Here is a 17830-nt window from a genome sequence, read left to right on the forward strand (position 1 = left end):
TATACCAGTTCTTCTACCTTCCGTAGTCCTGCTCATGACCCAGTCAATTGCAAGTACAAATAGGAAACCAGACATGACGCATCCTTGCTTTACTCCTGACTGGACTTGAAACCATTCTGTTGTTCCACCCTCATCCAAGACTGCGCATTCAAAGTTGTTGTACATCGCCTTCACCAATGCGATAAGCTCTTCTGGGATTCCGTACATTGACATGATGTTCCACAGACTTTCTCTATGTACAGTATCGAATGCTTTCTCAAAGTCTATGAAATGGGTGTACAGAATTGCGTTCCATTCGTTGACTTGTTCCAGTATATTCCTGAGAGCAAAGATCTGATCAGTGGTACTTCTGTTCTCTCGAAAGCCTGCTTGTTCCTTCCTCAGGATGTTGTCAATACCATTTTTGATTCTACTTATCAACACTCTTCCAAAGATCTTACTGATGACTGGTAACAGCGTAATGCCCCTCCAATTCGTACTCTCGCGTAGGTCACCCTTCTTGGGTAACTTTACTATCAATCCTCTATTCCAGCTTTTTGGTACTACGCCCTCTTCCTTTACCTTGTTAAACAGCTTTGTCAGCTCCTGTGTGCTCTCATCTAGATCCTGCCTCGTCCCCAGGCGCCGATTGGCCGGACGTTGAGGCGGTAAGGCGGGAAAACAGGGAGCGCGGGGATTGATGGTTAGGGAGCGAGCCGCGGAGCGCCTGGCAGATCTTGCATTCAATATGGCGGGTTGTGCCTAAACAGGACCGCTCAGAGGGACAGCCGAGGAGTACTGGAGATGACTTTCCGATTCGGCTGGCTCTCGGAAAATTCTCGGTAAATCCAATATGGCGTCTCATTCTTGACTCGTTTCACTGTCTACAAACTTGCATTGAGGACGAAGGAAGATAATACGAAGAAAAGTATGTTTTTTTTAAATATGCTAGTTTGAAACGAGCACTTAGAGGCTCGTTTGAAAAGCATTCATACTACTGTATAGGAATGAGATGAGTTCGCGTGTAGGATAGAGCTAACTAAACTTGTCCCTCTGACCGGTACTATGTAAGAAGGTAGTACCGCTCAGAGGGTCGCACTTTATATATAAGTATATTACCTCCGTAAAGTCTTGCTTGGAATTTTTTTAAACAATCACAGGTTTTGCTGTTTAGGTGTCTGCTAGATCAGAGATTATTAGAACATTTTTGGATATAAAATTTATTTATTGTGTTGTGTTGACGTTGTCCCTCTGACCGGTACTATGTAAGAAGGTAGTACCGCTCAGAGGGTTACACTTCATGTACAAGTATATAAACTCTGTTAACTCTTGCTTGGAATTTTATTAAACAATCTCAGGCTTTGCTGTTTCTGAATGTTGTCTTTTTTCTCAGGGTGGCACTATGGTGAAAAATATTATTACCTGGGTCATAACCTGCATTTAAACCTGTCTGTTAATTAAACAAATATGCTTTAAAATATAGATAGAAATATAGAGGTTAAACTTTAGTCGTTTGTCTTATTCCATGGTATTTTATAATTTTCCAGTCCCCTGACAACTATACTCCTCCACCACAAAGTAAATTTATGAAAATTCCTGAGAGGGGAGGGGACAAAGATGTGCTACAACTGGCCACAAAAACCAATCAATTGATTCAATATACAAAGTTAAATTGGAATTTCAAGGGCGAGGAGGGGCTGTAGGTGCATAAAATATTTGAAGGTAAGGAGAGAGAGAGAAAAGTGGTGAAATAAAGTTTCGGTGGACTTGCCCTGGCATCCTTGCTAACTGCAGAAAACACTTTTCCTGTTTTATGTTTAAGGTGTTTGTGCAGATGGATAAATCTATCAATTGATCGATACAAAGATACCATATAAAACACATTTATAAATAAATAAATAAATAAATAAATATAACGGCCGTGGAGGAGCCTTGGGAGATACTTGGGTCAATTTTTGCTCAGTATAATTATGCCACTACCATCTCATAACCCCTACCCCATTACAGTCTATTTTGTGGCCAGTTGTAGCACATCTTTGTCATTTTTTGGGACTTACAGTCTATTTCTGGTCTATTTTCTCGCCAACTAACCCCATCGTCACTTTTGGGGCAAATGATCCCCCCCCCCCCCCCCCCACCGTGGAGAAGCTGCTTGTGGGAATTACATATATTTACCAGACCAGTCCTCAAACTTCCACGCGTTCCTGCGAGAAATGAAAATCGGCAGGAAATACAATTGATAGGAATTACCGGGATATCATGTGGATCTACCTTCACATGCAAAATCCTGTCATGGAATCCTCTGAAAATGTGTGGTCATCTGGTGGAGAAATAGTAGTCCCCACACTAGAAGAACTGAATCGGGTTATCAGTGAATATGAAAAGGACACAATCACCAAATTTGTTGTACGGCGAGTGGACAAAGGATTCGGGGCAAAAGGTCAGTGTCATTGTTTTTGTATTCATTTTATTTATGTCAGAAAGAGAATGTAAACATAGCCATTTTCCAGGTACACTGTACCTTCGATTGTACTAAGTAGTTTCATTCTCCCTGCAATCTGTCATTTTGTTCTCTGTACATAAATTGATGTCTTCAAGACGCATTCCCACGTCGATAGTCGTGGCAATTTGTAATCCTAACTGGGGGTGGAGTAAGGCAAAAAACCTTTCGGGGAAATGTTTTGGTGTTATTCGGGTTTTGGTGCTTTCCACAGAGACAAAAAGGGGGTAAAAGCATCTTTCAAAATCTAGTAGTCGTGTCGAATAGTCGTATTTGGTTTGTGAAACACCCAAGTGTCTCTGAAACAAAGAGTTGTATCAGTAGTCTATTTATAATAACTCCCACATGGCGGCATACTTACCCGAGGTAGATACTTCCCAGCAATTTTTTTTTTGCATAATTGATTGAAAAAAGAAAAAAAAAGCTATTTATAAACTAGGAGTTTGCTGAAGGAAAAGGGATGAAAAGGAGAACACCCTTCAAAGAGGAGGAATAGAAGGAACAATACTTAGAACTCTACACAAACAGCCAAATGAAGACTTCACTGACAGGATTTCATATTTGCAATTTTTAATGAACAGAATGTACCAAAACAGCACAACCAGGATGACTGTGGTGTATTCAGTCTGTTTTTGTTTCTGGATTGTTAGTTATATCAGATGCAACGCATTGCAATGAAAAATGCCTCTAAGCTCATCACTAAAATTTGGAGGCTAAATCAGTGTTGACTTGAGTTAAATGACATAATTTTTCAGTTTGCATAGAACTTATCAACAGGGGAGCAACTCCAAACTTTGCTCAGGTATTAAAAACCATTCACAATTGCCAGGTTCCACCGACACATTTAAATAATCTACAAACACAATCTTTCCATTTACTAAAGGTATCTTTTTTTTAATGTAGAATGACATCCCTGCCCTGCAATAAAGATTAAAGGGACAACTTATGCAAAAGTGCCTCTAAAAAACATGACAGTTGACAGTGGAAACATTACATAGGATCAAGCTTCTGTGTAATAGCAATCCAGAGGAGACTTAACTATATGATATGTCATATACTAATATATGAAGTGTGAACCTCTGAACAGTTTTATGTTCTTACATAGTAGCAGTTAGGGGGCAAGTCAATAAATTAAAACACACACAATAACTATATGTTACATTCATGATGTTCTGATCTTTAATAGCAAAAACCTAAACAGAAAAGCCAATGTGACTGTAGACTTAATGGAGGTAATAGACTTGTATATGAGGTGTGACCCTCTGAGTGGTACTACCTTCTTACATAGTACCCGTCAGAGGGACAACCGCACAATAAAGTAAATTTTATATCCAAAAATGTTCTAATAATCTCTGATCTAGCAGACACCTAAACAGCAAAGCCTGTAATTGTTTAAAAAAATTCTAAGCAAGAGTGAACAGAGTTTATATACTTATATATGGAGTGTGACCCTCTGAGCGGTACTACCTTCTTACATAGTACCGGTCAGAGGGACAACAACACAACACAATAAATAAATTTTATATCCAAAAATGTTCCAATAATCTCTGATCTAGCAGACACCTAAACAGCAAAGCCTGTGATTGTTTAAAAAAATTCCAAGCAAGACTTTTCGGAGGTAATATACTTATATATAAAGTGCGACCCTCTGAGCGGTACTACCTTCTTACACAGTACCGGTCAGAGGGACAAGTTTAGTTAGCTCTATCCTACACGCGAACTCATCTCATTCCTATACAGTAGTATGAATGCTTTTCAAACGAGCCTCTAAGTGCTCGTTTCAAACTAGCATATTTAAAAAAAACATACTTTTCTTCGTATTATCTTCCTTCGTCCTCAATGCAAGTTTGTAGACAGTGAAACGAGTCAAGAATGAGACTCCATATTGGATTTACCGAGAATTTTCCGAGAGCCAGCCGAGTCGGAAATTCTTCTCCAGTACTCCTCGGCTGTCCCTCTGAGCGGTCCTATTTAGGCACAACCAATATGGCGGACCAAAATGTCATCAACCCTGAAATGTGTATTAAAAACAGCAAAAGAGCCGTCTATTTAGCATTTTTACAGCACAGAGCGCCTAGGACACATCTTTTATGAAAAATATTCGTACTAAGACGACGGACTTCACCACCATTTTCGCACGCTTCATGTCCCAGCTCAGCTTGAGAAGAGCCAGGAGGAGCATACGAGGCACTCTGTGAAGTTAAAAAAGCTTTAAATCCTTTACGGCAAAGAGACGTTGAAATGTCGAATGACATTTTCCGAACTCCAAGAGAGACAGGTACTCATTTCCGTTTATCGAAGTTGTCTTGTAAATCCGAGTGTAAATGACAAGAAAATTAGTTATCCTTTCCATTATTGTTTTGTGTAGAATTTTTTTTCGTAGAGCCCGAGAGTTAGTTGCCTTTTAGTTATTCCATGGACGCTCATTTAAGCCAGACGCGACAAAGATAATGCAACAACAGCATGAATCCATCGATACAAATAACAATTCATCTGTCTTTGGGATGTCATTTCTACTATCTCTGGTTTACTTCAATAAAATGTTAATTATCTGCTTATCAGTAATCAAGCACAACCTTTGATAGTTGTTTTATTAATTGAAAATAAAAATTACATTAAAAATGTTTGATATCATAACTGTAATTTTTTTCAATGCAATTTTTTTTTATTGATTGCCAGTAGGTGACTTTTTTTCCCATTAAACCACAATTTATTAAGGATAAATACACATTTTTTTGTTAAGCATTGTGGCAGTGAGTCTGCCATTTATGCTGTGAATGCAACTGAGGCAACTAAATTGTTTGGAATGTACCCTATGCCATGCCATGCAGGCTTTTAATTTGGGGGCAGGTGCAGAGAGCATTTCTGATGAATATGACACTGTTTTCATAAAGTTTTTAGAATGGTTCATGTGCGGTATATGATTTAAGATCATCTTGAAATCTTGCTTTGTAAAAATAGAAAGATAATTTTTCTCATAAATATTTATGTATTAATATGCAAGGCTAGCATCTTTGGACATCCAAGGCCCACCATCATTCTATTCTAAATAACTCTAGTAACAAACCCCTCTTAATTTTTTATCACTCTCCTGTAATTCTTTACAAATTTAAAATAGTACATGTATTTGTAAAATTCTTTACTTTTTTAGCCACTGAAAAGAAATGTTTACTTTGTGCTTGCAAATTTGGTGTCTAAAGGCCTTTGTTATGCTCCCACTGACTTGATATTAACTAATTACAAAAGGAGCTGGGGTGAACTGTACATGAAGGGTTGAAGAGGGTAGTAAATCACTTTAGAAAATCAATCAAGTTAATTTTCAGGAGAAGGCTAACTATTATGTCTAGATCATAATCAGATGAAGGGCACCACCAAGGAAATTGTCGTACAAACAGTAATCCTCAGATTATCTCATGCACAACTTATTTAAATTCACAGTAGGTTAAGGCCATGCAGGTAAAACCCTCCTGGCTAGATAACTTTTGCAAATTGAAGGAAAATGTCTGAATGGTTTTGCAAAATCAGTACTACTAAAAATATTTTTAAAAATGTAAAAAGGTATCTTTTTCTCTTACAACAGCTGTTGTCATGGGTATAAAGCAGCAGGGTAGGCAAAGCATACATTCAACATTTAAAGTGTTTTAATTGTTTTCGTTTTCCAAGACTGCTAGAGGCAGTGGGCTATTAGCAGACTGGGGAAAAAGTGGCAACTACAGGTTTGCCTGTTTATTTATTTTAATCAAATTGAATATGGTTAGCCAGGAGTTGCCATGTTCACATGAAATGCATTTAAGAGTCAGTAACAAACCCTTTGATGTAAAATTGCCTGGCATCTCAATTTATTTTCCTACACTATCTCAGCCATAAACTCTTGGGCCGACAAAAATGATTTAAGTTTTGCTGTCTGTCATAGTCCAGTGTTTTGTTACCCTTAGGAATAAAGTTTTGCCACACATTCTCTAAAAACACCTACTAAAAAACACTCCCTGTGACACTACAACTAGAAAAAACTATATATTTTTTTGTTACAAGTTTGTCAAAGTCTTATCCTGCTTAAATCCTCCAAAAGAGTGACCAAAACCTTATTTCTCCTTACAGTATCAATGCATTATCAAGCAGTACAGTGACGAGAAACACACAAATTAATCAGCGGAGAGTAATTTCGATATTAACACTTGAATCAGTAAAAAGAAATTTTGAGTAGGATCTGCCTCCTCTAGTCACTAACACATTAAGTGCTGAAATAAACAGAACTACGCAAAGTTGAAATTTCAATAATTGTACTTTCTGTCAAGAAAGGTAAATTATGAGGTTAACCTAGCTAGAATAAAATATCAGCACACATTATAAGTGTTTATGTGTCATGTTCTCATAAGATCTCCTACGTTGGACAACATTAATTTGATAAAACACTTGTTAGCACTTGAACGGCTCTCTCTGGAGCGCTGCTTATAGACTTTATAGCTGAAGTTTAACGGCCAAGAGGTACAAATAAAAGTATACCGAAATGTAAGGAAGCTAAGCACTGCTCAGAAACGAAACAAACCAGCTCTGGCATCGATTGAAGCGAAACTTACCCTCAGTTCGAAGCTTATAAAGAAATTTAATTTTCTAACGGCGGCAGAGATTCTTTACCCTCCGCCATTGACGATCTTCTCGCAATCAAAGTGGGATTTTCTCTGTTCAATCTTCTGCTCAGATTTCATACCATTTCTCCGGATAAATCGCTGATTTTGAGCTAGATTTCCCGCCAACATTAGATTAAAGCAAGGGGACCCCCGCTTTGCTGAAACCAGCCTCAGTGAACGCTGAAAAGAATCGGCTCGATAGAGCAACGAAAACGATCCGAAAGGCCGTCAAAATCCCCATGTTGACAGTACTAACTTCCACGTAGCTCCCAGTGTTAATTTCTTGACCGTTAAACTTGTTAAAAGCGCTAAAACGCCTTTTGACGAGAAACCGAACATTTTTGCCAAGAAACTGAACAGGATCTGCCAGGCGTCCGCTTCCCCGTCCGCATCAGGCCCAGAACGCCAAGCGAACCGTGCACGTCAGTCCCACAACACCAAGCGAACCGTGCACGACCAAGGACGAGGACGCCTGGGGACGAGGCAGATCTAGATCAGTTTTTTAGGAGTTCGGCTACTACGTTATCAAGTCCAGCTTCCTTCCCATTTTTTGTTGATTTAATAGCTCTTTTCACTTCGGCTGGTTGAAATGGTCCAGTGTCAAATTCTCTGTCATTTTGCCTTCTTTCCAATTCATGGGGCTGAATAGGACTTTCAGGTGGTTCTTTGTTGAGTACTGCCTCAAAGTGTCCTTTCCAGATCTTCAGTCTTTCACTCCCCTCATTTGTTGGTCTTCCGTTTTTATCGTTTACTGCTGTACTCGCTCTTCTCTTCTCACCCGTCAAGGTCTTCACTATTCGATGTAATTCCCCAGTTCTTCCATTTTCTGCCGCTCTTTCAGCATTGCCTGCCATCTCATTCAACCAGCGCCTCTTGTCTTCACGTGCACTCCTTTTCACTTCCCGGTCCTTTCCCTTATACTGCTCCCTTATTATTACTTTGACTCTTTCTGAACGTGTACTTTCGAGCTTCAGTTTCAGTTGTCTCCTTTCTTCTACTTTCTTCCACGTTCCTCCACATAGCCAAGGTTTACTTGACCTCAGGTATTGTTCCACCAATAAGGAAACAAGATATTTGTTCAGGATATTAATAGCTGTTCTTTGGCCAGCAGTCAAGAAAATGCGGGAGCTGTGACGTCATACAGCGACAAGCACTTTGTTAGATGACGTAAGTACCGTCTGAAGATCATAAATGTTGAACTTTAATTGAATGACAATATATCGCCGAATTAAAACTCTGAAACGACGCCATATTTGTTATCAAGCTATCGTTTTCTTTGCTTAAAGCTGTGCTGAACAAAATTAATTACTAAGGTTAAACGTTTTAAATCTTTGTTGTTGGGAAATCCTAAAAGAAACATTTTTTTTTCATAGAAAAAATAAGTATAGACCATCAGCTAAAAGAAAGATGATCATTTTGTTTGTTTAATTTAATTATTCAAACTTATTTTCGGGTGTCTGTTTGTTTTTCCAATGCGTTTGTTGATGTTGTAATGTATCTTTCAAATCGATAAGCCGGTAAATTAACATAAAACTCCTCAAATATTTACCTTAGTAATTTCCCTATCGAACTGACGGTACACAGAACGACTGGCGGACTCTTATGACAAAAGCGGCTTTAAATGGCAAAACGTATAGTATATAAAAAGTATAGTTTGCTACGTTTGACATTATTCGATTGTTCTGTCGCTGGTAAATCAATTTCACTTATTGCGAAGAAAGCAACGTGTTAGTATATCTTTTCAGTCTTTTTCTGGGAATCATTCATGACTAAATGTATATAGCAGGGCCGTTGCTTCCGTATGACGTCACAATCCCCGCCATTTCTTGTCCGTTCAGCTTGAACCTTACTTAGCAGCAATTTACCAGAAGAAGCCAAAACACTGCATGTCAGCTGATATGAATTGGGTTTAATTAAACTTTATATTTGTCATTTCTAACAAAATTTGGTGAGCTTATCTTATAAAAATAAACCAACAGAAAAGTGGCTCGTTAGGCCCCCACAGTACATATTGAAGCTCGCCAGAGTAAACTCTTCAAAGATATGCCTACACAGCAGACATGATGTCACAGAAAAAAACGATTGTGGATCAGAACAAATTTGCTGCTGCAATTCATTGGAAATCTTTATTTGAAAATAAATATTTTAACGACGACAGCACATCTTAACTTCCGTCCTTGCCACTTCCCCATGTTGCAAGGCAAGTAGACAGGGCTTCATTATGCGCACGCGCATGAAGAGGCTAGGTGCGTTGCATTGCTGTAACTCTCATGTGGTTTGTATTCATAATGCTGTGTTGTACCCACGCGAGCTATTAATAGAAAAGTAAGCAAACTATTAGCGGAAGGAAGATATTAAAATATTTGCTTAACAAGGATAAATCTAATACGTTACGCGTTTTAGCTTATTTCAGCCTTTATTTTGATGCATTTTGTATTAAAAAATCATAGTTCTAATAAATTTGCTTTGCGGTGATCCGTCATTTCTACTAGCTATAGCAGCAAGAAATATATACATTCTTTATACACAAGCAGCTTGAAAGTAGTCATCAATATGCACCCCCAAATCCCTTTCCTCTTACAAGATAGCTGATGTAGATTAGTCTGTTCTCTATTTTTAAAAGGTTCAGACTTCGGTTTTTTCTGATTATTTTTCGAAATACTTCTTCAGCAACACCAAAACGTGTCGCCTTTTTTCTGTGAAACTATTTTCAACTGTTCTAAAAAACAGCTTAAAGGTTCTCCTGTTCACAGTAAGAATATGACACTTCGTTAAACGTAGTGAATTGTTTTACGGTGGTTAGCAGTTTGCTTTCTCCAGTGATGTCATAAAATTCCATGTGCACACGGGTGATTGGTGTGACTCCTTGCCTAAGCGGTGTGCATAGAAACGAAATGGAAGTTAAAAATAAAGAGAACTGATAAAACTTCCGTTCATGTAGGTGGGGTCTAGAACATGCTTCGTCCAGCAATAGAACGGAATAAATTAAGAATGGAAAAGTATAAAAATCATCTTCCATTAGGCTGAAAGCTATGTTGAGTTGGACACTCGAAGGCGAGCTACAAAACAGTAGAGGAACTTTATTCCTTAACTTTAAGGTAAGTTAAACTCTTGGAACACATTTAATGAAATACCGTCACATTACAATCAGCGAAACTTCTAAGTTGCTCGGTAGTAAGCGACCAAAGAAGACGTCTGAAATTCAGGTTACTTTTCCTATCTTTTTCATTCTTTTCGGTATACTATTTGTTTTTTGTTGTTTTTATAACTGCCTGACCTAACTATTTTCTTTAAGTTTACCGATTTGAACGTCATTTCGCCCAACGCCAGAAAATCTCGTAATATATATAGATAGGACCATTTCCTCAAATTTTCTGATGTGCGACTTCCTTTCCCCTTTTGCACTAAAAAATATTTCTTGACATTGGTGGATGTTTTTTTTAAGCTACTCATCTCACCATTTTTTACCTTTTAAAACATGTAACAATCTTGGAACCGAAACATTTTAAATCACTTCGTCTTAAAATAGCAATGCAAGCAACAAACAGCATACAGAATTAAAATATGTTTTACGTCATAAACGTAGACTTTCGAACCGTTCGTAGCAGTATTCATGTTGTCGATATTCCATCTTGAATGAAATGTAAGCGAAAAAACACCAATTACTGTAAAAAGTGTTCATTTTGAAAGCTAATAATTACAATTCAATGAAGTTTTAAAACTTTTAAAACCATTTAAAGTCAGTCGTAGCTCAAAATATGTAGTGAACAAAAAGTTAAGTTTCCATTCCCTTGCACCTGATAATGTCAGGGTCTTTGCTGACACAGTCAACTGACACTGATCAAAAATCTTGATAAAAGAGAGCTATTTTTGAATGTTAAAGCAATGAAATGGGGAAATCGCCCTTCCTGGTTGAATATTTTTGTTATATAAGCAGCATTATTTCTCATTTTTAGTTGATATAGTGGCTGTAAATTTGTAGGAGCTACACCACACGAGTAAACTGCAGAAACTTTCACTGAAAGACAAGACCTTCAATCAGTTATCTTGCAGGATGAACATTGCAGTAAAAGTAAGTACACAATTTAAAATGAGAAGAGTCGGATGCAATAAAACTGTATCAGAACCCCTATGCTGCAGCAATACCGATTTATCGACACAGTTTATTCAGTAAGCTTCTCTCTTTAAATAGCTTGGCTCATAAAATCGTGAACTTAAGACAAGCTGTGAAAAGTTTAACTTAATTTCAGCATTTGTCAGTTTTTTTTCTGTTTCTTCGATGATGTTACAAAGCAAACAGTTTAAATTACGGATATCCATTACGAAAATTACAGACTTTGTCATGCAAGCGTTTCCTTCAAGGAACAGTTTACGTAATTCTTGCTTGATGCACTTAACTCACTGATTCATTAATTTTTTTTCTTGTTGTTGTTCCATAGATGCTAATTTCAATGGCGTTTGTCGTGAGTTATTTCAGTCTAGTTTGTGCAAAACCTCTTTTCTTGGAGATGCCGTTTCTACGCAGTCAGGTCTTCAATCAGCACTCTCAAGGCGAAGAATCTCAGCCACAAGGCGATGTCTTTGAACCAGAGGAGAGCAATTATAGCCAAGAGAGTAACATCACAAGTGATGTGAACGAGTTTCTTGAAATCCCAATTGCGCACAATCGCACTGCCAGGAGTACTCATCCGTGTGTTTCAAAAGTCTGGAAAGAGAGAGATTCCTGTAGAAACAGATGGGTTCAGATGGTGCAGTGTGATAGAACACATCCAACCTGCAATCATGTGATACCTATACACAGCATACCTAAGTGCCAAACGGTGTACAGCTACTATCATAACTGTCCTTCAATACCAGTAGATTGTAAATGTGCTGCTTGAATTAACCTGAAATGAAATGTTAAAGTATTATTTAAGTTTATTTGTTAAGCACTGCTTCCAAGTAACCGCGCTTTTTTAACTTGTATTAAATTATTTTCTCCAATAAAACGTAAAACGCCACTGTTTATAAAAAAAAAACAGTTTGAAGCTTTCTTACAAGTATTAACGAAATTGCAAACAGCTGGACTGTTTTGATGATAAAAAGGAGTTTTGAAAATAAACTTGATTCAAAAGCAATAAAACTGAGTACGTGTTAATGTGAAATTACAGTTTTGCTTTAAAGAATCGTCCACTGCAAAGTTCCGAATCAGTTATTCGAAAATTTTAGTACGTTTTTCCTTCACCATGAAGATTCTATCATATGTTCTATTCCATGTAAATTTCTTTCTTTCTTATGTAAAGGATTAAATAGAGATTGTCGCTCTTGTTGTGTTGTTGTTTTTCCCCCCCTCCGCTCGAATACATATACGTTTACGAGCTTATATTTAAATCTACGCTAAAAACCCTGACCCAGATTGCAGACAATATTGACTATATTCAGTTTGCATTAGACATCCTTACTGTATAACGAATGGCTTTTCAAGTTCATTGAACAGAGTTAAGCTTGCGTTTTACAGACTACATTAAGGAAGTTATTGAACAGTTTATCAAATTTATGTATAGATATCACAACCTAGTTTCACAATGGCCGTTGTGACATATCAATCACTTGATTAAAATAGAGGTGAATGACATGACACCTTGGTATTCCGAGCTTTCAACTGGAAAGAATTATACAGAATAAACCATTCTCGTTTTTTTTTTTGGGGGAGGGGGGAGGAAAAAAGAACTAAACCTCAATGCCTAAATGGCACAAAAAGCGTAACAATACGATCTGTGGTCGGTGATCAATTTTCTGCGCTTTCTAATAATATTTTCTTTCGCAAATACATTGTTTAATTTGTTATAAAAAGCTTACGTGGGTAAAAATAAAGCCATTATATTAATGCAAAAAAAAAAACCATAGCTACTGCGCTCATTTGTGTGCAGCTCTTTAAACGTCAAATGCGCATGCGCGTCAAAAATTTGCTTTTTCACACATCGGGGAGGTGTTTAAATGTTCGGTTATTGCCTCTTCTAAAAAGAGAAAGATAAAAAGGCGTATGTCTCATTCTTGTCTCAATAGTTAGGAAAACTAGAGACGAAAGCAAAGATAAGATTTTTAAAATGTTTGCTGTTCATTTTTCTAGAGTTCTGGAAATTATCGTAACTAAAATAATGTGTTCCGTTTTACGTCCGTACAGGTGGAAACATACCTTGGAAAGGAGCTTGAAAATGTAGGCGAACGGGTGCTTTCGGAAATTAATGATTTTAAATCAATATATATTGCACGTTGAAGCAAAATTAAAAGTAATCAATTAATAAATACGCCGTTTTTCAGTTTCCTTGACAGTGCTACAGGTATCGTTCCACCAAAAAAGGAAACAAGATATTTGTTCAGGATATTAATAGCTGTTTTTGGCACAACAGTCAAGAAAATTGTGACGTCATACAGCGAGAAGCACTTTGTATGATGACGTCAATACCAACTGAATATCAGAAATGTTCAACTGAATGACAAAATATCGCCGAATTCAAACTCTGAAAAGAGCGCGATATTTGTAACCAACCTATCATTTTCTTCGCTAAAATCTGTGCTGAACAAGTTTCCAGTATGTTAAACGTTTTAAATCTCTGTTGCTGGGAATCCTGAAAGAAACATTCTTTTTATGAACAAATATAAGTAGAGACTATAGCTATCAGCTAAAAGAAAGATGATCATTTCGTTTGTTTAAGTTAATTATTCAAACTTATTTTCGGGTGTCTGTTTGTTTTTCCAATGCGTTTGTTGACGTTGTAATTAATCTAACAAATTGAAAAACTGGTGAATTAACATAAAACTCGATCCTGAAAATAATTAGCCTAGTTAATTTCTCTATCGAACTGACGGTACACAAAACGAAGGGCGGACTGTTGAATTTGACTTCTTTAAAATTACTGCATGACAAAGCGGCTTTAACTAGCAAGACGTTACAAATTATAGTTTGTTAAGTTTGACATCATTTGATTGTTCTGTCGATTATAAATAAATTTCACTTATTGCAGCAAACCCAGTGTTAGTATTTTTTCTTTCAGGTAAACATTGATGAGTAAATGTATATAGTGGGGCCGTCGCTTCCGTATGACGTCACAATTCCCGCCATTTCTTGTCCGTTCGGCTAGAACCTTGCTTAGCAGCAATTTACCAGAAGAAACAGCCAAAACACTGCATGTCAGCTGATATTAAATTTATAATTGAGAAAAGAAAAGCGGAAACAGAAAAGTGGCTCGTTAGCACCCACACAGTACATATTGAAGCTCGCCAGAGTAAACTCTTCAAAGATATGCCTTCACAGCAGACATGATGTCACAGAAAAAAACGATTGTGGATCAGAACAAATTTGCTGCTGCAATTCATTGAAAATTTTCATTTGGAGATCTTAACTTCCGTTCAAGCCACTTCTCCCACGTTGCAAGGAGAGGGGACTCGGCTTCAACATGCGCACGCGCACGAAGAGATGCGTTGCAATGCAGTAGCTCTCACGCGATTTGTTTGCATAGTGCTGTGTTGTACCCACGCGAGCTTTTAATAGCAAAGTAAGCAAACTATTAGCGGAAGAAAAATATTGAAATATCTTCCGTCTTACCAAGGACAAATCTAATACGCTACGCGTTTCAGCTCATTTCAGCCTTTATTTGATGCATTTTGTATTACAAATCATAGTGCTAATTAAGTTGTTTTGCAGTATTCCGTCACTTCTACTAGCTAGAGCAGCAAGAAGTATATTCTTTCTATACAAGCAGCTTGAAAGTAGTCATCAATATGCACCCCCAAATCCTTTTCTTCTGATAAGATAGCTGATGCGGATTAAAGTCCTTTCTCTATTTGGTAAAGGTTCAGCCTTTTTTTAGTACAAAAAGGAAAAACTGACTGTTTTTCACAATGTTTCATCAGAAACACCAAAACATGTCGCCTTTTTTCTTCTGTCGAACTATTTTCAACTGTTCTCAAAAGAGGAGCCTTAAGGTGTGTGCTACACAAAGTAAGAATATGACAATTCGTAAAACTAGTGAATTATTTAATTCTACCTTGGCTTAAGACTTGCTTTCTCCTGTGATGTCATAAACTTTAAGGTACACACGGGTGATTGGTGTGGCTCCTTGCCTAAGCGGTGTGCATAGCAACGAATTTAAACGAAGTTAAAAATAGGGAGAACTGATAAAACTTCCGTTCATGTAGGTGGGGTCTAGAACATGCTTCGTCCAGCAATAGAACGGAATAAATTAAGAATGGAAAAGTATAAAAATCATCTTCCATTAGGCTGAAAACTATGTTGAGTTGGATACTTGAAGGCGAGCTAAGAAACAGTAGAGGAACTTTATTCCCTAACTTTAAAGGTAAGTAAAACTATATAACTTATAAGAAAGCCCCTTGGAACACATTTTAAGAAATACAATCACAATAGAATTAGCGAAACTATAGTAAGCAGCCAAAGAAAACGTCTGAAATTCAGACTTATTTCAAATCTTTTTTATTCTTTTCGGTATGCTATTTGTCCTGTGTTGTGTTTATAACTGCCTGACCTAACTGTTATATTTAAGGTTTCCGATTTGAACGTCACTTCGTCCATCGCCAGGAAATCTCGTAATACGTATATTGATACGATCATTTCCTCAAGTTTACTGATGTGCGACAACTAAGCTGCTCCTCTCACCACTTTTTAATTTAAATGTGACAATCTTCTGGAACCGAAACATTTCAAACCACTGGGACTTAAAATAGAAATGAAAGCAACAAACAGCATGCAGAATTAAATCATTGCGAATTAAAAAATGTTTTACGTCATAAACGTAGAGTTTCGAACCGTTCGTAGTAGTATTCATTTTGTCGTTATTCCATCTTGGATGAAATGTAAGCAAAAAACACCAATCACTGTAAAAATTACAATTCCAAGAAGTCCCAAACATTTTGAAACCATTTAAAGTCAGTCGTAGCTCAAAATATACAGTGAACAAAAAGTTAAGTTTCCATTCCCTTTCACCTGATAATGTCAGGGTCTTTGCTGACACAGTCAACTGACACTGATCAAAAATCTTGATAAAAGAGAGCTATTTTTGAATGTTAAAGCAATGAAATGGGGAAATCGCCCTTCTTGATTGAATATTTTAGTTATATAAGCAGCACTATTTCTCATTTTTAGTTCATATTGTGGCTGTAAATTTGTAGGTGCTACACCACACGAGTAAACTGCCGAAACTTTCACTGAAAGACAAGACCTTCAATCAGTTATCTTGCAGGATGAACATTGCAGTAAAAGTAAGTAAACATTTCAATTAATGAGATGAGTCGGATGCAAGAAAACTGTATCAGAACCCCTATGCTGCAGCAAAACCGATTTAACGATAAAGTTTAATCAGTAAACTTCTTTCTTTAGGTAGCTTTGCTAATAGACGTGAACTTAATAGATATTTTAAAACTTTATTTTAGCATTTGTCAGTTTATTTTTTCTGTTTCTATCGATCTTCGATGAAGTAACAAAAAGAAAAGGTCAGCTTCGAGCCAAAGTGGCGCATACTGCCGGAGCTTCTCCCGGTTTCCTTAGCATTAAGCAGCTAGGAGTATTTCTACTCCCCCCTGGATGGGATGCTAGTCCATCGCAGGGAACCCCCCAGCATTATTTCGCCGGTACCCATTTATACACCTGGGTGGAGAGAGGCACTATAAGAGTAAAGTGTCTTGCCCAAGAACACAACACAGTGACCCCGGCCAGGGCTCGAACCCGGAACGCTCGCTCCGGAGTCCGGCGCGCTAACCATTAGGCCACCGCGCCTCCCAGATGAAGTAACAAAGCAAACAGTTTAAATCCCGGATATCCATTACGAGAGTTTACAGACTTCGTCATGCAAGCGTTTCCTTCAACGAAATGTTTACGTATTTCTTGCTTGTTGCACTTAACTCACTGATTCATCCATTAATTTTTTTCTTGTCATAGATGCTCCTTTCTATGACGTTTTTCGTGAGCTATTTCAGTCTGGTTTGTGCAAAACCACTTTTCTATGAGATTCCATTTCTACGCAGTCAGGACTTCAATCAGCATTTACAAGGCGAAGAATCACAGCCACAAGGCGATGTCTTTGAACCAGAAGAAAGCATTTATAGCCAGGAGAGTAATATCACAAGTGATGTGAACGGGTTTCTTGAAATCCCAACTGCGCATAATCGCACTGCCAGGAGTACTCATCCGTGCGTTTCAAAAGTCTGGAGAGAGAGAGATTCCTGCAGAAACAGATGGGTTCAGATGGTGCAGTGTGATAGAGCACATCCAGCCTGCAATCACGTGATTCCTATACACAGCATACCTAAGTGCCAAACAGTGTACAGCTACTATCATAAGTGCCCTTCAATACCAGTAGATTGTAAATGTGCTGCTTGAATTAACCTGGAAAAAATGTCATTATTTAAGTTAATTTGTTACGCACTGCATGCATGTAACCGCCCGCCCTATTTTAACTTGTATTAAATTATTTTCTCCATTAAAAGATAAAACACCACTGTATATAAAACCAGTTTGGAGCTTTCTTAAAAGTATAGGTGAATATTGCAAACAGCTGGACTGTTTTAATGATAAAGGAGTTTTGAAAATAAACTTGATTTAGAGTCAGTAATACTGAGTACGTGTCAATGTGATATTGAAGTTTTGCTTTAAAGAATCGTCCTTTGCAATGGGAGGGAGTCAGCCCCCAGCTAGGGTTGATGAATCAAGTCCCCGTGACTAAGTTCGTAT

At 37.6% G+C, this 17830-nt stretch overlaps 2 protein-coding genes and 1 long non-coding RNA gene across 3 annotated transcripts; all 3 read left to right on the top strand.

Moving 5' to 3' along the window:
• The first annotated feature begins 2073 nt into the window (after nucleotides 1–2073).
• LOC144633612 (uncharacterized) lies at nucleotides 2074–4259 on the top strand. Its single transcript, XR_013567077.1, has 2 exons — nucleotides 2074–2419; nucleotides 3383–4259. It is a non-coding gene; the product is annotated as an uncharacterized LOC144633612 (long non-coding RNA).
• A 6902-nt stretch (nucleotides 4260–11161) lies between these two features.
• On the top strand, nucleotides 11162–11987 carry LOC144633163 (uncharacterized). Its single transcript, XM_078491963.1, has 2 exons — nucleotides 11162–11179; nucleotides 11547–11987. The coding sequence occupies exons 1-2, from the start codon at nucleotides 11162–11164 to the stop codon at nucleotides 11985–11987; spliced, it is 459 nt and encodes a 152-aa protein (XP_078348089.1).
• A 4357-nt stretch (nucleotides 11988–16344) lies between these two features.
• Nucleotides 16345–17479, top strand: LOC144633162 (uncharacterized). The gene is made up of 2 exons (XM_078491962.1): nucleotides 16345–16362; nucleotides 17039–17479. Exons 1-2 carry the CDS (start codon nucleotides 16345–16347, stop codon nucleotides 17477–17479), a joined length of 459 nt encoding a protein of 152 aa, XP_078348088.1.
• The last annotated feature ends 351 nt before the right edge of the window (nucleotides 17480–17830 follow it).

Source organism: Oculina patagonica, chromosome 12, assembly GCF_052425735.1.
Source record: "Oculina patagonica isolate OP01 chromosome 12, crgOcupat, whole genome shotgun sequence".
In the NCBI taxonomy this organism is placed as follows: Eukaryota; Metazoa; Cnidaria; class Anthozoa; order Scleractinia; family Oculinidae; genus Oculina; species Oculina patagonica.